The 22,064-nt window shown below is 45.0% G+C and overlaps 1 protein-coding gene across 4 annotated transcripts in view; it reads left to right on the forward strand.

Moving 5' to 3' along the window:
* PIR (pirin) overlaps nucleotides 1-22,064 on the forward strand; it is a 114,323-nt gene that overhangs the window by 46,230 nt on the left and 46,029 nt on the right. For all 4 annotated transcript variants that reach the window (XM_056559255.1, XM_056559254.1, XM_056559258.1 and 1 more), the window contains one exon: nucleotides 20,231-20,323. In XM_056559255.1, coding sequence (XP_056415230.1) covers nucleotides 20,231-20,323 — 93 coding nt within the window. The remainder of the gene's footprint in view (nucleotides 1-20,230; nucleotides 20,324-22,064) is intronic.

A 22,064-nucleotide genomic window follows, 5' to 3' on the forward strand; every position in this document is an offset into this window, starting at 1 on the left:
TGCACCCATGGCTCACCTTTCACCATCTCAAATGTTGTAGTGCCTACAGCTCTGATCCCTTCAATCACCTATCCCTGCACATTGGGGGACATGTATCATTATTTGTGTATGGTAGAAGCAATTTACCCCTTTTCCCGAATTCTAAATTATGCGCAGAAGCGCTAAATTTATCAACCAAGCGCAATGAGCTTCATAAATTGTGGGTAAATATAGTAATCTCCTCAATCCACTCTTTGGAAAATAGAATCGATGATTTAGAGCATCTTGCTACGTTAAGTCCAAGATGGCTTATATTTGAGGAAAAAAAACAGCTCTTGCGGCAAAATTTTTGGTGTAAAGGAAAAGTATGCAGTTAATAAATCCATGTGTACTATAGATGTCACTCCAAGGTACCCCGATTCAGCCACATCTGGAGGACATGCTCTACCAAAACGTGCGCAAAAAAATGCACAAAAAAAGGGCTTGCGCAAAATTTGGCGCAAAAAAATGCACACAAAACAGGGGTAAAATGTTTGATACATGTTCCCCATTGTGTGTGACAAGAGTCCACTGTGTGGCCTTCTATGCCTAGTGGTAGTGTAAAGTTGTGGTTGGGCAGTACAGATTATTGCTGCCCAGGGAGATAGCATAGCACAGGTGGGGAGACTCTGTCTGGGTTAGTTCCAGTGATAACCTTCTATACATACAATATTCAAATGACCTGGATAGCATGCGGCGAGCATATGCAACTGCACTAGAAGATTTAGATGAATTTCTCACGATCACCACGTTCAGGTCTTCTTCAACTTTCATATCCGGATGCATGGGGTACGATGGTTTACATCCCAAGTGGGCAAGTTGACAAATGCCTCAGCTCCAGCCTGCCACGCTATGTTTGGCGGAACAACCCCTTAAGGTTGTTCCCCACATCAAGATGCATGGGGTACGATGGTTTACATCCCAAGTGGGCAAGATGACAAATGCCTCAGCTCCAGCCTTAAGGGGTTGTTCCCCACAACGTAGCGCGGCAGGCTGGAGCTGAGGCATTTGTCATCTTGCCCACTTGGGATGTAAACCATCGTACCCCATGCCTCTTGATATGAAAATATGATGATTTTGAGAGCAACAAATGAATAAAAAGTGAAAGTTAAAGAAGACCTGAACGTGGTGGTCATGAGTAATTCATCTAAATCTTCTAGTGCAGTTGGAAATGCTCACTGCATGCTATCCAGGTCTTTTGAATATAGTCTGCATTGATGGTGAAGGATAGCACCATTTACCTGTGATGGACTTTGTATATACCGTACGTAGCAACATTGCTTATATACTACCTGTAACCTATTGTTATCAAACTTTCTATACATAGACATTTATCTCACTGGAGGCTCTCAAGTACATATGTTTACCACTGTATTAAATAGTATAGTCTATTATACTATTTCATACATTTTTGTGGTATATTGAAATAGAGACCATAAGGATATATATTTTGCCCTCTGTCAGGTTAATGGCAGATATCTTTAACATATAGGTCAGGCTTTCCTGGTTTGCAGAGAGTATTGCAAAACTACCTGTAAATGTTACGCCGAGCGCTCCGGGTCCCCGCTCCTCCCCGGAGCGCTCGCTACACTTCCCTCACTGCAGCGCCCCGGTCGGTTCCACGGACCCGGGGCGCTGCGTTACCACCTCCGGCCGGGATGCGATTCGCGATGCGGGTAGCGCCCGCTCGCGATGCGCACCCCGGCTCCCGTACCTTACTCGCTCCCCGTCAGTTCTGTCCCGGCGCGCGCGGCCCCGCTCCCTAGGGCGCGCGCGCGCCGGGTCTTTGCGATTTAAAGGGCCACTGCACCGCTGATTGGTGCAGTGGTTCCAATTAGTGTTTACACCTGTGCACTTCCCTATATCACCTCACTTCCCCTTCACTCCCTCGCCGGATCTTGTTGCCCTAGTGCCAGTGAAAGCGTTCCTTGTGTGTTCCTTGCCTGTGATTCCAGACCTTCTGCCGTTGCCCCTGACTACGATCCTTGCTGCCTGCCCCGACCTTCTGCTACGTCCGACCTTGCTTCTGTCTACTCCCTTGTACCGCGCCTATCTTCAGCAGCCAGAGAGGTTGAGCCGTTGCTAGGGGATACGACCTGGTCACTACCGCCGCAGCAAGACCATCCCGCTTTGCGGCGGGCTCTGGTGAAAACCAGTAGTGACTTAGAACCGATCCTCTAGCACGGTCCACGCCAATCCCTCTCTGGCACAGAGGATCCACTACCTGCCAGCCGGCATCGTGACAGTAGATCCGGCCATGGATCCCGCTGAAGTTCCTCTGCCAGTTGTCGCTGACCTCACCACGGTGGTCGCCCAGCAGTCACAACAGATTGCGCAACAAGGCCAACAGCTGTCTCAACTGACTGTTATGCTACAACAGTTACTACCACAGCTCCAGCAATCATCTCCTCCGCCAGCTCCTGTACCTCCTCCGCAGCGAGTGGCCGCTTCTGGAATACGACTATCCTTGCCGGATAAATTTGATGGGGACTCTAAGTTTTGCCGTGGCTTTCTTTCCCAATGTTCATTACACTTGGAGATGATGTCGGACCAGTTCCCCACTGAAAGGTCTAAGGTGGCTTTCGTAGTCAGCCTGCTGTCTGGAAAAGCCCTGGCTTGGGCCACACCGCTCTGGGACCGCAATGACCCCGTCACTGCCTCTGTACACTCCTTCTTCTCGGAAATTCGAAGTGTCTTTGAGGAACCTGCCCGAGCCTCTTCTGCTGAGACTGCCCTGTTGAACCTGGTCCAGGGTAATTCTTCCGTTGGCGAGTATGCCGTACAGTTCCGTACCCTTGCTTCAGAATTATCCTGGAACAATGAGGCACTCTGCGCGACCTTTAAAAAAGGCCTATCCAGCAACATTAAAGATGTTCTGGCCGCACGAGAAATCCCTGCTAACCTACATGAACTCATCCATCTTGCCACTCGCATTGACATGCGTTTTTCCGAACGGCGTCAGGAGCTCCGCCAGGATATGGACTCTGTTCGCACGAGGCGTTTCTTCTCCCCGGCTCCTCTCTCCTCTGGTCCCCTGCAATCTGTTCCTGTGCCTCCCGCCGTGGAGGCTATGCAGGTCGACCGGTCTCGCCTGACACCCCAAGAGAGGACACGACGCCGCATGGAGAATCTCTGCCTGTACTGTGCTAGTACCGAACACTTCCTGAAGGATTGTCCTATCCGTCCTCCCCGCCTGGAAAGACGTCCGCTGACTCCGCACAAAGGTGAGACAGTCCTTGATGTCTACTCTGCTTCTCCACGTCTTACTGTGCCTGTGCGGATGTCTGCCTCTGCCTTCTCCTTCTCTGCTGTGGCCTTCTTGGACTCTGGATCTGCAGGAAATTTCATCTTAGCCTCTCTCGTCAACAGGTTCAACATCCCGGTGACCAGTCTCGCCAGACCCCTCTACATCAATTGTGTAAACAATGAAAGATTGGACTGTACTATACGTTTCCGCACGGAGCCCCTTCTAATGTGCATCGGATCTCATCACGAGAGGATTGAACTGTTGGTCCTCCCCAATTGCACTTCTGAAATCCTTCTTGGACTTCCCTGGCTTCAACTCCATTCCCCAATCCTGGATTGGTCCACTGGGGAGATCAAGAGTTGGGGGCCCTCTTGTTCCAAGGACTGCTTAAAACCGGTTCCCAGTAAACCTTGCCGTGTCCCTGTGCTTCCTCATGTAACCGGTCTCCCTAAGGCCTATATGGACTTTGCGGACGTTTTTTGCAAAAAACAAGCTGAGACTCTACCTCCTCACAGGCCTTATGATTGTCCCATTGACCTCCTCCCGGGCACTACTCCACCCCGGGGCAGAATCTATCCTCTGTCCGTCCCAGAGACTCTTGCCATGTCTGAATACGTCCAAGAAAATTTAAAAAAGGGCTTTATCCGTAAATCCTCCTCTCCTGCCGGAGCCGGATTTTTCTTTGTGTCCAAAAAAGATGGCTCTCTACGTCCTTGCATTGACTACCGCGGTCTTAATAAAATCACGGTTAAGAACCGCTACCCCCTACCCCTCATCTCTGAACTCTTTGATCGTCTCCAAGGTGCCCATATTTTTACCAAACTGGACTTAAGAGGTGCTTATAATCTCATCCGCATCAGAGAGGGGGATGAATGGAAAACGGCATTTAACACCAGAGATGGACACTTTGAGTATCTGGTCATGCCCTTTGGTCTATGCAACGCCCCTGCCGTCTTCCAAGACTTTGTTAATGAAATTTTTCGTGATCTACTATACTCCTGTGTTGTTGTATATCTGGACGATATCCTGATTTTTTCTGCCAATCTTGAAGAACACCGCCAGCATGTCCGTATGGTTCTTCAGAGACTTCGTGATAATCAACTCTATGCCAAAATAGAGAAATGTCTGTTTGAATGCCAATCTCTTCCTTTTCTAGGATACTTGGTCTCTGGCCAGGGACTACAAATGGACCCAGATAAACTCTCTGCCGTCTTAGATTGGCCACGCCCCTCCGGACTCCGTGCCATCCAACGTTTTTTGGGGTTCGCCAATTATTACAGGCAATTTATTCCACATTTTTCTACCATTGTGGCTCCTATTGTGGCTTTAACAAAAAAAAATGCCGATCCCAAGTCTTGGCCTCCTCAAGCGGAAGACGCCTTTAAACGACTCAAGTCTGCCTTTTCTTCGGCTCCCGTGCTCTCCAGACCTGACCCATCTAAACCCTTCCTATTGGAGGTTGATGCCTCCTCAGTGGGAGCTGGAGCTGTCCTTCTACAAAAAAACTCTTCCGGGCATGCTGTTACTTGTGGTTTTTTTTCCAGGACCTTCTCTCCGGCGGAGAGGAACTACTCCATCGGGGATCGAGAGCTTCTAGCCATTAAATTAGCACTTGAGGAATGGAGGCATCTGCTGGAGGGATCAAGATTTCCAGTTATTATTTACACCGATCACAAGAACCTCTCCTACCTCCAGTCTGCCCAACGGCTGAATCCTCGTCAGGCCAGGTGGTCTCTGTTCTTTGCCCGATTTAATTTTGAAATTCACTTTCGGCCTGCTGATAAAAACATTAGGGCCGATGCTCTCTCTCGTTCCTCAGATGCCTCTGAAATTGAACTCTCTCCTCAACACATCATTCCTCCTGACTGCCTGATTTCCACTTCTCCAGCCTCCATCAGGCAAACTCCTCCAGGAAAGACCTTTGTTTCTCCACGCCAACGCCTTGGGATCCTCAAATGGGGTCACTCCTCCCATCTCGCAGGTCATGCGGGCATCAAGAAATCTGTGCAACTCATCTCTCGCTTCTATTGGTGGCCGACTCTAGAGACTGATGTGGTGGACTTTGTGCGAGCCTGCACTATCTGTGCCCGGGATAAGACTCCTCGCCAGAAGCCCGCTGGTTTTCTTCATCCTCTACCTGTCCCCGAACAACCTTGGTCTCTGATTGGTATGGATTTTATTACTGACTTACCCCCATCCCATGGCAACACTGTTATTTGGGTGGTCGTTGATCGATTCTCCAAAATGGCACATTTCATCCCTCTTCCTGGTCTTCCTTCAGCGCCTCAGTTGGCTAAACAATTTTTTGTACACATTTTTCGTCTTCACGGGTTGCCTACACAGATCGTCTCGGATAGAGGCGTCCAATTTGTGTCTAAATTCTGGAGGGCTCTCTGTAAACAACTCAAGATTAAATTAAATTTTTCTTCTGCATACCATCCTCAATCCAATGGACAAGTAGAGAGAATTAACCAGATCTTGGGTGACTATTTACGACATTTTGTTTCCTCCCGCCAGGATGACTGGGCAGATCTTCTACCTTGGGCCGAATTCTCGTATAATTTCAGAATCTCTGAATCTTCCTCCAAATCTCCGTTTTTCGTGGTGTACGGCCGTCACCCTCTTCCCCCCCTCCCTACCCCCTTGCCCTCTGGTCTGCCCGCTGTGGATGAAATTTCTCGTGATCTTTCCACCATATGGAAAGAGACCCAAAATTCTCTCTTACAGGCTTCTTCTCGCATGAAGAGATTCGCAGATAAGAAAAGAAGAGCTCCTCCCATTTTTTCCCCTGGAGACAAGGTATGGCTCTCCGCTAAATATGTCCGTTTCCGTGTCCCGAGCTATAAGTTGGGACCACGCTATCTTGGTCCTTTTAAAGTTTTGTGTCAAATTAATCCTGTCTCTTACAAACTTCTTCTTCCTCCTTCTCTTCGTATCCCTAATGCCTTTCACGTCTCTCTTCTTAAACCTCTCATCCTCAACCGTTTTTCTCCTAAATCTGTTCCTCCCACTCCTGTTTCCGGCTCCTCGGACATCTTCTCTGTCAAAGAGATTTTGGCCTCTAAAAAGGTCAGGGGAAGAACTTTTTTTTTAGTGGATTGGGAGGGTTGTGGTCCAGAAGAGAGGTCCTGGGAACCTGAGGACAATATCCTGGACAAAAGTCTGATCCTCAGGTTCTCAGGCCCCAAGAAGAGGGGGAGACCCAAGGGGGGGGGTACTGTTACGCCGAGCGCTCCGGGTCCCCGCTCCTCCCCGGAGCGCTCGCTACACTTCCCTCACTGCAGCGCCCCGGTCGGTTCCACGGACCCGGGGCGCTGCGTTACCACCTCCGGCCGGGATGCGATTCGCGATGCGGGTAGCGCCCGCTCGCGATGCGCACCCCGGCTCCCGTACCTTACTCGCTCCCCGTCAGTTCTGTCCCGGCGCGCGCGGCCCCGCTCCCTAGGGCGCGCGCGCGCCGGGTCTTTGCGATTTAAAGGGCCACTGCACCGCTGATTGGTGCAGTGGTTCCAATTAGTGTTTACACCTGTGCACTTCCCTATATCACCTCACTTCCCCTTCACTCCCTCGCCGGATCTTGTTGCCCTAGTGCCAGTGAAAGCGTTCCTTGTGTGTTCCTTGCCTGTGATTCCAGACCTTCTGCCGTTGCCCCTGACTACGATCCTTGCTGCCTGCCCCGACCTTCTGCTACGTCCGACCTTGCTTCTGTCTACTCCCTTGTACCGCGCCTATCTTCAGCAGCCAGAGAGGTTGAGCCGTTGCTAGGGGATACGACCTGGTCACTACCGCCGCAGCAAGACCATCCCGCTTTGCGGCGGGCTCTGGTGAAAACCAGTAGTGACTTAGAACCGATCCTCTAGCACGGTCCACGCCAATCCCTCTCTGGCACAGAGGATCCACTACCTGCCAGCCGGCATCGTGACAGTAAAATTGTCATGTGCAGCATTTTAACCCATCTGCAATAAATATCTGGTCCAACCTGTTTAACAATCTGGTTCGTGCTTGTGACAAATTATACCATACCCTTTAATGACCACTGTCATTTGCAAAAACTTTTTACATTATGTAGATAATAGCAATGCGGGAGATTTATCAAAACCTGTTAAGAGGAAAAGTTACTGAGTTGCCCATAGCAACCAATCAAAAAGCTTCTTTCATTTTTGAAAAGGCCTGTGAAAAACGAAAGCGATCTGATTGGTTGCTATGGGCAACTCAGCAACTTTTTCTCTGGACAGGTTTTGATAAATCTCCCCCATTATTTGTATATTTGTAATATACATTGGTTAAAAAAAATATGTGTTTACTTTTGGGTGAAAAAGTGCTTCATACTTCTTACCATTTAAGGGTGCATTCCCACAGGGCGTATACGCAGCGTATTTGACGCTGCGCAAAATTTATGGCAGCAGCTGGAAATACGCTGCGTATTCCTTGCTCACTATACACACAGGGCTTTCCGGCGGCAGCCCTATATGTGTAGTGAGTTTTGGAGGCGGGGCCGTGTAATGGCGTGTCTGTGACGCACGGCTCTGCCTCCAAAACTCACTGCACACATAGTGCTGCCGCCGGAAAGCCCTGTGTGTATAGTGAGCAAGGAATACGCAGCGTATTTCCCGCTGCTGCCATAAATTTTGCGCAGCGTCAAATACGCTGCATATACGCCCTGTGGGAATGTGCCCTAAAAGTCCCTCTACTGTCCAGAAAACTGTCTTGTCCTTGCAGCTACTCCCTGTGTGTCTTGGCTAGGACAAAATGTAGGACTCGTGGGCGGAGCACGCAGGGCATTACATGTCTGATCTCCGAGTCTGGGGGTTCTGTGATCGTGACATCATGCCACACCCCCTCTATTCATTTCTATGGGAGGGCGGTGTGACGGCTAGTACACAGCCGGCACGCCTCCTCCCATAGACATGAATTGAGGGGACTTTAGCGTCTGTGATCGGCGGAAATCGTGGCGGAGATCAGAGATTGTGGGGATCCCCAGTGGCTGGACCCGTGATCAGACATGTTATCCCCTATCCTTTGGTAGGGGATAACATGTCAAACGGCAGAGTACCCCTTTACTTAAAGGGTAATATGTGATCGTGGGGGTGGGGTTGGCATCTGACTGTAATAGAATTCCTGAAGCTTCCATTGGATTGGGCTGCAGCCAGGAATGAATGTTATATATAAAGAAACAGATTTCAGTAAAGTAAGGTTCGGTTCAAGTATGTCCGGTGTCCAAGAGACCTTTTGCATCCAATGTCTCAATCGTTGTCCCATAGACTGAAAGGGGGCACGCCGGACCTATGGACCATGTGGCATACTTGCCATCAAATAATTCTATTTTCAACATTAATTTTTTATCTGATACCTGCATGCTGATCACCTAATGAATGGGAGTAAGCCCTTAGCTACAGCTACTGTATGCTGTTGACTCATTCTAACACTTGGCAAGGTTTTCCATGACCATGGTAATCACAGAAAGAACAGCAACACCCATGTACAGTTAATAAAACTTTTAGGGTAGGCACTATATTTATGGGGGCCCTCGCTGGCTGACACTATGTAAAGGGTTGTAAAGTATCTTCATTAACTCCTTCAGGACGAAGGGCGTACCTGTACGCGCCTTGCCCGGTCCCGGTGTTTAAAACGTGGTCACATCGGGTCGGTCCTGGCTGCTAACGATAGCCGGGACCCTGGGCTAATAGCGTGCAGCGATCATTGTGCCGCACGCTATTAACCCTTTACACATCTAAAACGCTTCCCGGCAGCTCAGTCAAGCTGATCGGGACATCACAATAAAATCGCAATGTCCCGATCAGCTAGGATGCGAGTGAAGACCCCCCTTACCTTGCTCCGTCACGTCCAATCGGCGTTTGATTGCTCCAAGCCTGAGCTACAGGGAGCTATAGCACTGCAAAAAAAGTGAAAAAAAAAAGTGAATAAAAGTCATTTAACCCCTTCCCTAATAAAAGTTTGAATCACCCCCCTTTTCCCATAAAAAAAAAACAAAAAACTGTGTAAATAAACATATGTAGTATCGCCACGTGTGGAAATGTCTGAAAACTATAAAAGTATATAATTAATTATCATTAATTAAACCGCACGGTCAATGGCGTATGCGCCAAAAAATTCCAAATTCCAAAATAGCCTATTTTTGGTCACTTTTTATATCATGAAAAAATTTATAAAAAGCGATCAAAAAGTCTGATCAATACAAAAATGGTAACGATAAAAACTTCACAACACGCGCAAAGAATGAGTCCTCATACCGGCCCATATGCGGAAAAATAAAAAAGTTATAGGGGTTAGAAGATGAGAATTTTTAATATGCATGTAGTTATGATTTTTTTCCGAAGTACGACAATATCCAACCTATATAAGTAGGGTATCATTTTAACCGTATGGACCTACAGAATAAATATAAGGTGTTATTTTTACCGAAAAATGCACTGTGTAGAAACGGAAGCCCCCAAAAGTTACAAAATTACATTTTTTTCTTCAATTTTGTCGCACAATGAATTTTTGGTGGATTTTTGGGTAAAATGACTAATGTCACTGCAAAGTAGAATTGGTGGCACAAAAAATAAGCCATCATATGGAATTTTATGTGCAAAATTGAAAGCGTTATGATTTTTAGAAGGTGATGAGGAAAAAATGAAAATGCAAAAACGGAAAAACCCTGCGTCCTTAAGGGGTTAAATGTATTTAAGATCTGAAAATGTAGAAAAGTCTTATTGCAACACATTACAGTCAACCTCTCCCTAGCTTGGTGTGGTTGCTTGGACCCAGAAATAAAGTGTATTAAACAGATAAAATACAGGTTTAGGGTCCATTAACCAGCACATTTTTACATTACGGGGGAGATTCAGCAAGACCTGTACAGAGGAATAATTGACCAGTTGCCCATAGCAACCAATCAGATCACTTCTATAAGTTTTACAGGCCTTTTCAAAAATGAAAGAAGCGATCTAATTGGTTGCTATGCGCAGCTGGTCACATGTTACTCTGCACAAGTTTTGATGAATCTCCCCCATATGTGTATATGCATGTACCCAAAATACTAACATGCCTATGTCAAATGGGAGGCTTAGCGTGTAGGGTGACCACATTTCCTAACGGCCATTCAGGGACACTTACTTTCACAAGTGCATTTCGGCAAACTTATACGTGAGACTGACATTGGACTTATAATACCCCCTGTCCTTTGCCCCTCACATATAATTCCCCGTGTCCTGTGCCCCTCACATATAATGCCCCCTGAGGGGGCAGGACAGGGGGCATTATATGTGAGGGGCACAGGATATGGGGTATTATATATGAGGGGCACATGACAGAGGGGCATTATATGTGAGGGGCACAGGACATGGGGCTGTCAGGCCCAAGGCCTGATTATGGAAACATACATGTGTTTTATAATTGCATCTATGTATAAACTAAGACCTGGGGGTGAGGGGTCATTCAGACGGTGTATCCTTTGTTTTTGTGTATTGCAGTCAATTGGGGCCTGTCTGCTGTTTTCCTCTTTTGAAGTCAAAGGCCCTTTGAAGCAGCAGGATGTAAGGGGTCTCTGGTCCCATATATGAGATAAGAGATGCCCCCACCTGGTGGGATCAGAGGGGAGGGGGGGAATGGAGTCCCTCCAAAAAGGAGATAGATATATTTAAAACAATGCTAGACTCAGGTTGTTCAATGCTGGGCACAAGCTGACAAGACCATCCTAAGAACAGCACTCTCTCTCGTGGACTGTGAGTGGCATTATATGTGAGTGGCATTATATGTGGGGGGCACATGACAGGCACATGACAGGGGGGCATTATATGTGAGGGGCACATGACAGGGGGGCTATATATGTGAGGGGCACAGGACAGGGGGTATTATAAGTGATGGGCACATGACTTTGGGTAAGCGGCAAATGTCAGGGGGGCATTATTTGTGCATTATATGGGCACATGACGGGGGGCCCCTGTCATGTGCCCCCACATATAATGCCCCCTGTCATGTGCCCCCACATAAAATGCCCCCTGACATGTGCCCCTCACATATAATGCCCCCCGTCATGTGCCCCCCACATATAATGCCCCCCTGACATGTGACCCTGACTTATAGTGCCCCTCACATATAATGCCCCCCTGACATGTGACCCTGACTTATAGTGCCCCTCACATATAATGCCCCCCTGACATGTGCCCCTCACATATAATGCCCCCTGAGGGGGCAGGACAGGGGGCATTATATGTGAGGGGCACATGTCAGGGGGGCATTATTTGTGAGGGGCACAGGACATGAGGTATTATATATGAGGGGCACATGACAGTGGGGTGTCCTGTCATGTGCCCCCACATATAATGCCCCCCTGACATGTGCCCCTCACTTATAATTTGCCCCTCTCACTTATAATTTGCTCCCCCCCTCCCCTTTCTCACGCCCGTCACCTTTCTCACATGCTGTGGCTGCTCCATTCCTGCAGTCAGTGGGAGCTGCGGGGACGTAATCTCCGGGCGCCGGCGCGATGATGTGATGTCATCGTGCCGGCCTGCCGTGATTGGCTCTCACTGACTGCAGGAATGGAGTAGCCGCGGCTTGTGATAGAAAGGTGACGGGCGTGAGAAAGGGGTGGTGGAGCGGTACAGCCGACAGCTCCCACTCCACCATGCTATAGTACAGGAGGAGGGGCAACAATCTCAGGGGGGGGGGGGGTTTAGGGGCAATTGCCCCGTTGCCCCCCCTGGATCCGCCACTGGTCACAGCACAGCAGCGGACTGCGACTCACGGGCTCAGATCATTCCGGGACACTGCATTGTCCCGGAATGAGGGTGACCGGGACCCGGGACAGACTCTCCAAATGCGGGACTGTCCCAGGCAATCCGGGACACGTGGTCACCCTATTAGCGTGTAGCTAAAAAATTCAGCAGTGGATGAAGACATGTCGGAAGTTGTGATCAGTGAGGGTCCAGCTGCTAAGACCCCTACCAATTGCTAGAAAGTATGAACACAAGCTCTTACCCAAGCCAAACACACTGGGCCTCATTTACTAAGAGTGTTGGGTTTTTACAAGTGTGAAATGTTGTTTCCGACTTGCAGGATTCCTCTCTATTTACTATGGGGATTCACAGATTTACAAGTCGGAAAAGTTTTCTGACCAGCTATTTCTAGATGGAATTTTATTTATTTTTTGCCCGGCCACACCCCCTTTGCAGCAGGCCACACCCCTTTTTGTTTTTTTTACAATGCAATGTTGAGTTTGTCAGATTTTCTTTTTGCATACTGTGGCACACTGCCTCAGACATGTCTTAGACACTATGCCCCAAAATAACTTGGGAAAACCCAACAAAAACTAGTGGGCTTTAGCTTAGTAAATGAGGGCCAATGTGTAAGGACACAGTAAACGCTTATGAGACTTTTACTTTATCCAGATTATGTAAACATTTGGTTACACTTTGATTTTTGCTTAGGGAGACAACACCCAGCTTTCAGGTTTTTCAGGAAAGTTCAAGCACAAGGTATAGTGCACACAGGCATTTGTAGTCCTTTAAGGGGGTACATTTTTTTTTATTTATTTATTTATTTTTTAAATCAACTGGTGCCAGAAAGTTAAACAGATTTGTAAAGGACTCCTATTAAAAAATCTTAATCCTTCCAGTACTTATCAGCTGTTGAATACTACAGAAGAAATTATTTTCTTTTTGGAACACAGAGCTCTCTGCTGACATCATGAGCACAGTGCTCTCTGCTGACATCTCTGTCCAGAGTAGGAGAAAATCCCCATAGCAAACATATGCTGCTCTGGACAGTTCCTAAAATGGACAGAGATCTATATATATATAGCTACGCCCCTGATATTAATATTACATTATGTAGTGCTCATAATGCCATGGTGCCAGGCCATCTGTGGTTTCCATGTCAGCAGGAGGAGTCGATGCACCAAATTACAGAAATGTTAAAGGGGTACTCCACTGGAAAACATATATCTAAATACATTTTTTTTTTCATAAATCAACCGGTGCCAAAAAGTTAAACAGATTTTTAAATGACTTCTATTTAAAAATGTTAACCCTTCCAGTACTTATCAGCTGCTGTATGTTCTAGCAGGAAGTTTTTTTCTTTTTGAATTTCCTTTCTGTCTGACCACAGTGCTCTCTGCTGACACCTCTGTCCATTTTAGGAACTGTCCAGAGTAGGAGTAAATCCCTATAGCAAACCTTTCCTGCTCCGAACGGTTCCTAAAATGGACAGAGGAGTCAGCAGAGAGCACTGTGGTCAGACAAAAATTCAAAAAGAAAAGAACTTCCTCTGCAACATACAGCAGCTGATAAGTACTGGAAGGGTTAAGATTTTTAAATAGAATTTACAAATATGTTTAACTTTCTGGCACCAGTTGATTTAAAAAAAATAAAAAATAATAATGTTTTCCTGGAGAGTACCCCTTTAACAACGATGGATGTATATTTACGTCCTCCGCCCGCTCCCGCGATATGCCGGGGGGTCACGCGGTGTCCCCGCGTCATATCGGGTCGGTCCCGGCGGCTATCAACGGCCGGGACCCGCGGCTAATACAGGACATCACTGATCGCAGTGATGCCCTGTATTAACCCTTCAGACGCGGCGATCAAAGCTGACCGCCGCGTCTGAAATTAAAGTGAAAGTAACCCGGCTGCTCAGTCGGGCTCCCAAACAGAGACGCGACATCCCGAACAGCTTACAGGACACCGGGAGGGCCCTTACCTGCCTCCTCGGTGTCCGATCGACGAATGACTGCTCCGTGCCTGAGATCCAGGCAGGAGCAGTCAAGCGCCAATAACACTGATCACAGGCGTGTTAAAAATAAAGTTTAAAAAAAAGTGTTAATACAGGTCATTTAACCCCTTCCCTAATAAAAGTTTGAATCACCCCACTTTTCCCATAAAAAAAAAATAAAACAGTGTAAATAAAAATAAACATATGTGGTATTGCCGCGTGCGTAAATGTCCGAACTATAAACATATATCATTAATTAAACCGCAAGGTCAATGGCGTATGCGCAAAAAAATTCCAGAGTCCAAAAAAGCGTATTTTTGGTCACTTTTTATACCATTAAAAAATGAATAAAAAGTGATCAAAAAGTCTGATGAAAGCAAAAATGGTACCGGTAAAAACTTCTGATCACGGCGCAAAAAATGAGTCCTCATACCGCCCTGTACGTGGAAAAATAAAAAAAAAGTTATAGGGGTCAAAAGAGGACATTTTTAAACTTATAAATTTTCCTGCATGTAGTTATGATTTTTTTCTGAAGTACGACAATATCCAACCTATATAAGTAGGGTATCATTTTAACCGTATGGTCCTAAAGAATAACGTTAAGGTGTCATTTTTAACGAAATATGCACTGCGTAGAAACAGAAGCCCCCAAAAGTTACAAAATGGCATTTTTTTCTTTGATTTTGTCGCACAATGATTTTTTTTCCCCCGTTTCGCCGTGAATTTTTGGGTAAAATGACTAATGTCACTGCAAAGTAGAATGGGTGACGCAAAAAATAAGCCATAATATGGATTTTTAGATGGAAAAATTGAAAGGGTTATGATTTTTAAAAGTTAAGGAGGAAAAAACGAAAGTGCAAAAACTGAAAAATCTTGCGTCCTTAAGGGGTTAAATAAAAGTGGCCTGCACTGCCAACTCTGCTTTTGAGAGTCTACATGTCTCATTGGCATTGATACAGTTCACTGTCCTGTGTGATTTTCAACATAAGCCCTTGTTCACACATAGATTTTTCTTTACATTCCATGTATAAAGTGATAAAACTCAAAATGCAAACCTATACATAGGATCCCATACACCCATCATTTTCTTCTGCTGCACTTTCCTACACCAAGGTAGCCATTTCGGTTTATTAAATTTTTTAACAATGATTGATGTCCTTGATGTCTTGGTGTGCCTATACAGTGGTATACGTCAGAGGCTTCCACCAGTGGTATACCTTATAGCAGTGGTCTCCAACCTGCGGACCTCCAGATGTTGCAAAACTACAACTCCCAGCATGCCCGGACAGCCAACGGCTGTCCGGGCATGCTGGGAGTTGTAGTTTTGCAACATCTGGAGGTCCGCAGGTTGGAGACCACTACCTTATAGAATACTCCTGACATATAGCTGTAATGGAAGCAAGAGACAAGGTGTAAACAGTAGTGTTGAGCGACATAGGCCATATTCGAATTCGCGATATTTCGCGAATATATGGACGAATATTCGTCATATATTCGCTAAATTCGCATATTCGTAATATTTGCATTTTATTTTTGCATATGCGAAAATTCGCGTATGCGAAAATTAGCATATACAAAAATTAGCATAAGCGAAAATTCGCACGCCTGTCTCACACAGTAGTATTAGAGCCTTCTTTACACCACAGAAGCGGGAAGTAGAGATTGATGATCACTGTGATGTGTACTGTGAAAAAAAAAAAAAAAAAACAATATTTGAATAATTACAAACATATAGTGCGATATTCGCGAATAAAATTTGCATTGCGAATATTCGCGAGCAACACTAGTACAGAACCTTACTCTATATTGCTTGTATATAGGATAAGTCTGTTATTAGTACTACAGTGTATCCTCAGTGGGGTGAGCACAATGAATAAAACCAAGCTGCTTTTTAAAGTAAACCAATGATTCATGTGTTTGGAACGTTCCCTCAGCTACGTTCACGATGAGATTCAACAAGGATAACTATTATGGGTAATTGTGTTTGGATTATTGGACATCCTGCCAAATTTTCCTACAATAGTTTGTTGATTCTAGAGAGATCAAGCTGGGGCACGGCGACTGGCAAGCGTAGCCGAAATTAATCAGCAACAGAAGAGCAGAAATGAGAGAAGATCGTAAGCCGACATCAGATGGGGTAAAGGACTATTAGGATATATTCACACAAGGCAGATTTGTTGCAGAAATATCTGCAAGCGAAAATCAGTTCTATTCATCTCAATGCGGTTGTTTTGCTGACAAGCACGTGGATTGCTCCAAATCTGGCGCTCGTGAATATGTCATTACTGTGTCTTGTTAATATATGACTGAAATATATATATGTATGTATATATATATATATATATATATATAATATATATAAAAAGTGTGTGTGGTATCCCGGTACAGGACCTTGTCCTGTCCCTGTCTAAAGTCCCCTCAGTTAGAGTCCCTCTATTCCACAGGGCTCTCCTGCAGGGCTTGCCCCTTGGTCACCTCATATTAATGTATTTCTGTTTAGTGTACAAATGTATATGTCCTACCTAGGTCACGTGATCTATTATAATGGTTGTACAGATATTAAGGACCTTCCTGGGTCATGTGATGTACCCAGAGTTCTCTGGGTTCAGGACCTACAGGCTTTGCAGCCAATGGGATTAGTCCAGCCTCCTTAGTATATAATGGGCTGTCTCCAAATTCACTCTCGTGTTCCTGACACTCAAGCAAACACAATCAACATATCTCAATTCATCTCTACTAGGCCAAAGCCTAAAGAACCAGCAGCCACTAAAACCGTGAGTTATAAAGCTCTGTTTACTAAATCCTTGTGACTACTATTCAACTCAACTTATACAATTAGTAGCACAGTGGCCTCCTTAAAGGACAACTGCAGTGCAATATACACTTATCCCCTATCTACAAGATAGGGGATAAGTGTTTGATCACGGGGGGTCCGACCGCTGGGACCCCCCGAGATCTCCCTAACAGGGCGCCGCCATTAGTGCTCATAGTGAGCGCTAAGGTACGTAGCGTCGACCTAGAGGTCGACGGTGACGCCCCGTCTCCTCCCCATCCCCATTCAGTTCTATGGGGAAGCCGGAGAGGCAGCGTTCGTGCCTCCCCGCCTCTCCCATAGAGATGCATGGAGGAGGCGTGCCGGCCGCAACATCAGGCTGTGGCAGGCACGCCCCCTGCACGGGAGAGCCGCGACACAGCCGCGGCCCCGTACAGGAGATCGTGGGGGGTCCCAGCGGTCGGATCCCCCGCGATCAAACACTTATCCCTTATCTTGTAGATAGGGGATAAGTGTATATTGCGCTGCAGTTGTCCTTTAAAGCTAAAGATTACTAGTCCCAGTAAAGCCTTTGAGGAACCTGCATCCCGGTTACCTCAAGAGAAACTGTAAGTTTATAAAGACTGTTTGCATAAGAAGTTCAGTAAAAGTTCCAGTTATCTCATAAATTCTGCTGTGGACATTCCGTTTATTATCCTGTTGTTTGTGGACCGGTTGTCGGCAGGGCCTTCTATACAAAACAACTGCACCCTGGCGTCATGACAAACCAAGGGTTAATACCACCAGACCCTGCCACATTATTGCCTCACCCAGTTCACCATATATATATATATATATATATATGATCGGTGTAGCTTCAAGATGCTCGCCGGCTCAAATGGGCGCAGGAACCACTCGCAAATTAACCAAGTAGGAGATAAAGACTTTATTCCCAAGATGCAACGCAGTGGTTCCTGCGCCCGTTTGAGCCGGTGAGCATCTTGAAGCTACACCGATGCAATCTATTCTATTGAGCCGGCGGGCAGCAGACACCTATTTTATGTCCATTACCATTGTTGTGTATGGGGCTGCACAACATCTCAGGGTGAGCGGTTTTGATATTATCTCCTTCACCCTTTATGTCCTTGTTTTAATTGCACCATGGAGCGCTCTCACCTTCCTTTTTAGATTGAACTATATATATGGCCGGTCCCCAGCTGTAACCGACAATTGACAGCACCAGGGTTTAGAAATTTTTCCATAAAGGAAGCCGTAGACTGGACAGTCTAAAGATGCACCACTAGATTTGGCAAGAGAGCCAAATTGTCTAAGTATTATACAGCAGTAAGAAATTGTCCCCGTTTTTTTTGAAAAAGGTTTTCAGATAGGTAAAGGGTCCGGCTGATTTGTCTAAAAATTAAGCGGTTCTCCAGGGGGAAAGTGTGTGTGTGTGTGTGTGTTTTTTTTTTTTTTTTTTTTTTTAAATAAAGATGCTCAGGCTGTCTACTTAAAAAAAATAAAAAATACCTGTACATACCTACTGTACTTTCCCGCTGCTTCCGGTCGCCGATGCTCTTCAATATGTCAATTGCGCTCAATCACTGGCCCAGGGACAACGTGATGTATTAAGCACCAGGAAGAGGCACACTGCTCAGACGGGGGCTGTGCCCAATGCATCACTTTGCTGTTCAGCCAATCGCTAGCCCAGCGGCAATGTGACGTATTGGGCCCCAAGCCAGGAAGAAGAGCATGGCTGAGACTGGAGCTGGGACCAATATGTCACATTGCTGCTCAGCCAAGCACTGGCTGAGGGGGAACACTGCTGTGGCAAAGGATTGGTATTGACCGCCAGCATCTGGAAGAGGAGAGCACTGGAGACTGGGGGCAGCATTATTGGAGGCAGCAGGGGAGACCAGGAGGTATGTACAGGTTTGTTTTTGTTTTTTTAAACCAGACAGCCTTGGCATCTGAATAAAAGACAGGCAGCTGGGGCTGTAAAACAACCATCCTGATACAACCTCAGCACTCTGTTCCATCTTATCCATCTGGTTCTATTGGTTACGCACCTTGATGATGCGTTGTCCCACCTCTCTCTGATCCTGCTGCAGGGCATCATTGAGGTAAGTGCTGAAATGACGCCCATAAGCTGCACATCAATCACTGGCCTCAGCGGTCACATCCAGGAGCCCACCAGTTTATGCGAGCCCAGCCTGTTTTTTTTCCCTATCTATGTCAAAATCCCTACCATTTGCTGGATGCTCATAAGGAGGTTAAAGGGGTACTCCAGTGGAAAACGTTTTTTATTTATTTTTTAAATCAACTGGTGCCACAAAGTTAAAGGGGTTATCCAGGAAAAAAAACTTTTTTTTTAATATATCAACTGGTTCCAGAAAGTTAAACAGATTTGTAAATTACTTCTATTGAAAAATCTTAATCCTTTCAGTACTTATGACCTTCTGAAGTTAAGGTTGTTATTTTTAAGATTAAGATTGCTTAATAGAAGTAATTTACAAATCTGTTTAATTTTCTGCCACCAGTTGATTAAAAAAAAAAAAAAAAAGTTTTTCACCGGAGTACCCCTTTAAGGTTGTTCTTTTCTGTCTAAGTCCTCTCTGATGACACCTGTCTCGGGAACCACCCATAGCAAACCTCTTCTAAACTGGGCGTTTCCCGAGACAGGTGTCATCAGAGAGGACTTAGACAGAAAAGAACAACCTTAAAGGGGTACTCCGGTGAAAAACTTTTTTTTTTTTTTTTAATCAACTGGTGGCAGAAAATTAAACAGATTTGTAAATTACTTCTATTAAGCAATCTTAATCCTTCCTGTACTTATTAGCTGGTGAATACTACAGTGGAAATGCATTTCTTTTTGAAACACAGAGCTGTCTGCTGACATCATGACCACAGTGCTCTCTGCTGACATCTCTGTCCATTTTAGGAACTGTCCAGAGCAGCATATATTTGCTATGGGGATTTCCCCTACTCTAGACAGTTCTTAAAATGGACAGAGATGTCAGCAGAGAACACTGTGCTAGTGATGTCAGCAGAGAGCTCTTTGTTCCAAAAAGAAAATAATTTCCTCTGTGATATTCAGCAGCTAATAAGTACTGGAAGGATTAGGATATTTTTAATAGAAGTAATTTACAAATCTCTTTAACTTTCTGGCACCAGTTGAATTGTGTATATATATATATATATATATATATATATATATATATATATATATATATATATATATAAAAATGTTTTCCACCGGAGTACCCCTTTAAGTATTCACAGTGATAGCTGTCATGTCATGCTCTTTTTTTTTTTCTTTTTCAAAAAACAATTGGATTCCTTTCCTTTCTCTACCTTTTGCAAAATAGTGTCAGCACTTAAAAACAAAAAACAAAAAAAAAACACTTTAAATATTTTAAATGTTTCAGAAATAAACATGTTAAACATTTTTCACTTTTAAAGCTGTCTCATTCCACTAACTGATCTTATTTTTATTTTAGCTAAAAACTTTGGATCCATTCCTGATGCTGGACGAGTTTAAAGGGGGCAAGCCAGCAGGCTTCCCAGACCACCCTCACAGAGGATTTGAAACCGTAAGAAATACATATATATATATTGTATATAGGAATATACTCATGTTCAAGCTGTCACATAAGATGTTCTATGTCATTATACTAAGTAGCATTCTATGACCGGTCCCATTCCTATGGCAATTAATAGCAAACAATTGCTTTTACTGGGAAAGCCATGGCCGGCTAGGGATTTATTGCAGGGAAATGTAGTAATAAATGGTGACCAGATTGGGGGCCGCTTTGGAAGAGTGGATTTCTGTCCTGGCTCACAGAGGGGGTCCAGATTAAGACATCATATGCCCTATAGCAGTGTTTCCCAACCAGGGTGCCTCCAGCTGTTGCAAAACTACAACTCCCAGCATGCCCGGACAGCCGTTGGCTGTCCGGGCATGCTGGGAGTTGTAGTTTTGCAACAGCTGGAGGCACCCTGATTGGGAAACACTGCCCTATAGCATGCACAACCCTTTTAAAACCCTGTCACATTCAAAATTCCATCCAATCTGCAATATATATAGATTCATGGAAAATATTCCGTATAACTTGTCTTTTGTTCATGTAAATCTCTGTCATCCCAGGCTAGGTAGTCAAGTATTCAGTCTTACTCCGTAATTGACAGCTCTCTGTCAGCCAATGAGAAGATATTTACAGGAATAAATGGCGGACCTCTACACCAATCTGCTCCGCTCTCCTGCTTTACATGGTGCCTGCAGATTGGACTGTATTTTTGACATGACAGGTTCCCTTTAACAATAAGTGGACCTTTCCAATTACTCCTTCCCAACCATGTCTGCTTACTAAAAGGAGTACTTCGTGGAATTTTATATATATATATATATATATATATATATATATATATATATATACCGTATATATATATATATATATATATATATATATATATATATATATATATATATATATATATATATATATCAACTGGTGCCAGAAAGTTAAACATATTTAAAAATTACTTCTATTAAAAAATCTTAATCCTTCCAGCACTTATTAGCTGCTGAATACTACAGAGGAAACTCTTTTCTTTATGGAACACAGAGCTCTCTGCTGACATCACGAGCACAGTGCTCTCTACTGACATCTCTGTCCATTTTAGGAACTGTCCAGCGCAGCATATGTTTGCTGTGGGGATTTTCTCCTACTCTGGTCAGTTCTTAAAATGGACAGAGATGTCAGCAGAGAGCACTGTGCTCGTGATGTCAGCAGAGAGCACTGTGTTCCAAAAAGTAAATCATTTCCTCTGTAGTATTCAGCAGCTAATAAGTACTGGAAGGATTAAGATTTTTAAATAGAAGTAATTTACAAATCTGTTTAACTTTCTGGCACCAGTTGATTTAAAAAAAATAAAAATAAATAAGTTTTTTACCGGAGTACCCCTTTGAGCACTGCTTATAGATGTCCCTCTAACTCTCGGTTCCCTAATAGAGTAAATGGGTTTAATAAACCTGCTTTTTTTTTTCATTTGTAGCGGGAAGGGCAACCTTTACCTTTTACCTTACATCAAAACCGCAAAATATTTGTTGTAACATGTATGGTATGGAAGTTCAGCCAGTGATCTAAAAACCATAAGCTTGGAATCTAAAATCCATGTGTGTTACAAAAAGAACCCAACAGTGCCACCTAGTGGGACAATTCTACTACTGTGGTTTGTTGAGTTACAATTAGAGATGAGCGAACTTACAGTAAATTCGATTTGTCACGAACTTCTCGGCTCGGCAGTTGATGACTTTTCCTGCATAAATTAGTT

The sequence above is a fragment of the Hyla sarda genome, chromosome 2, assembly GCF_029499605.1.
Source record: "Hyla sarda isolate aHylSar1 chromosome 2, aHylSar1.hap1, whole genome shotgun sequence".
NCBI lineage: Eukaryota > Metazoa > Chordata > Amphibia > Anura > Hylidae > Hyla > Hyla sarda.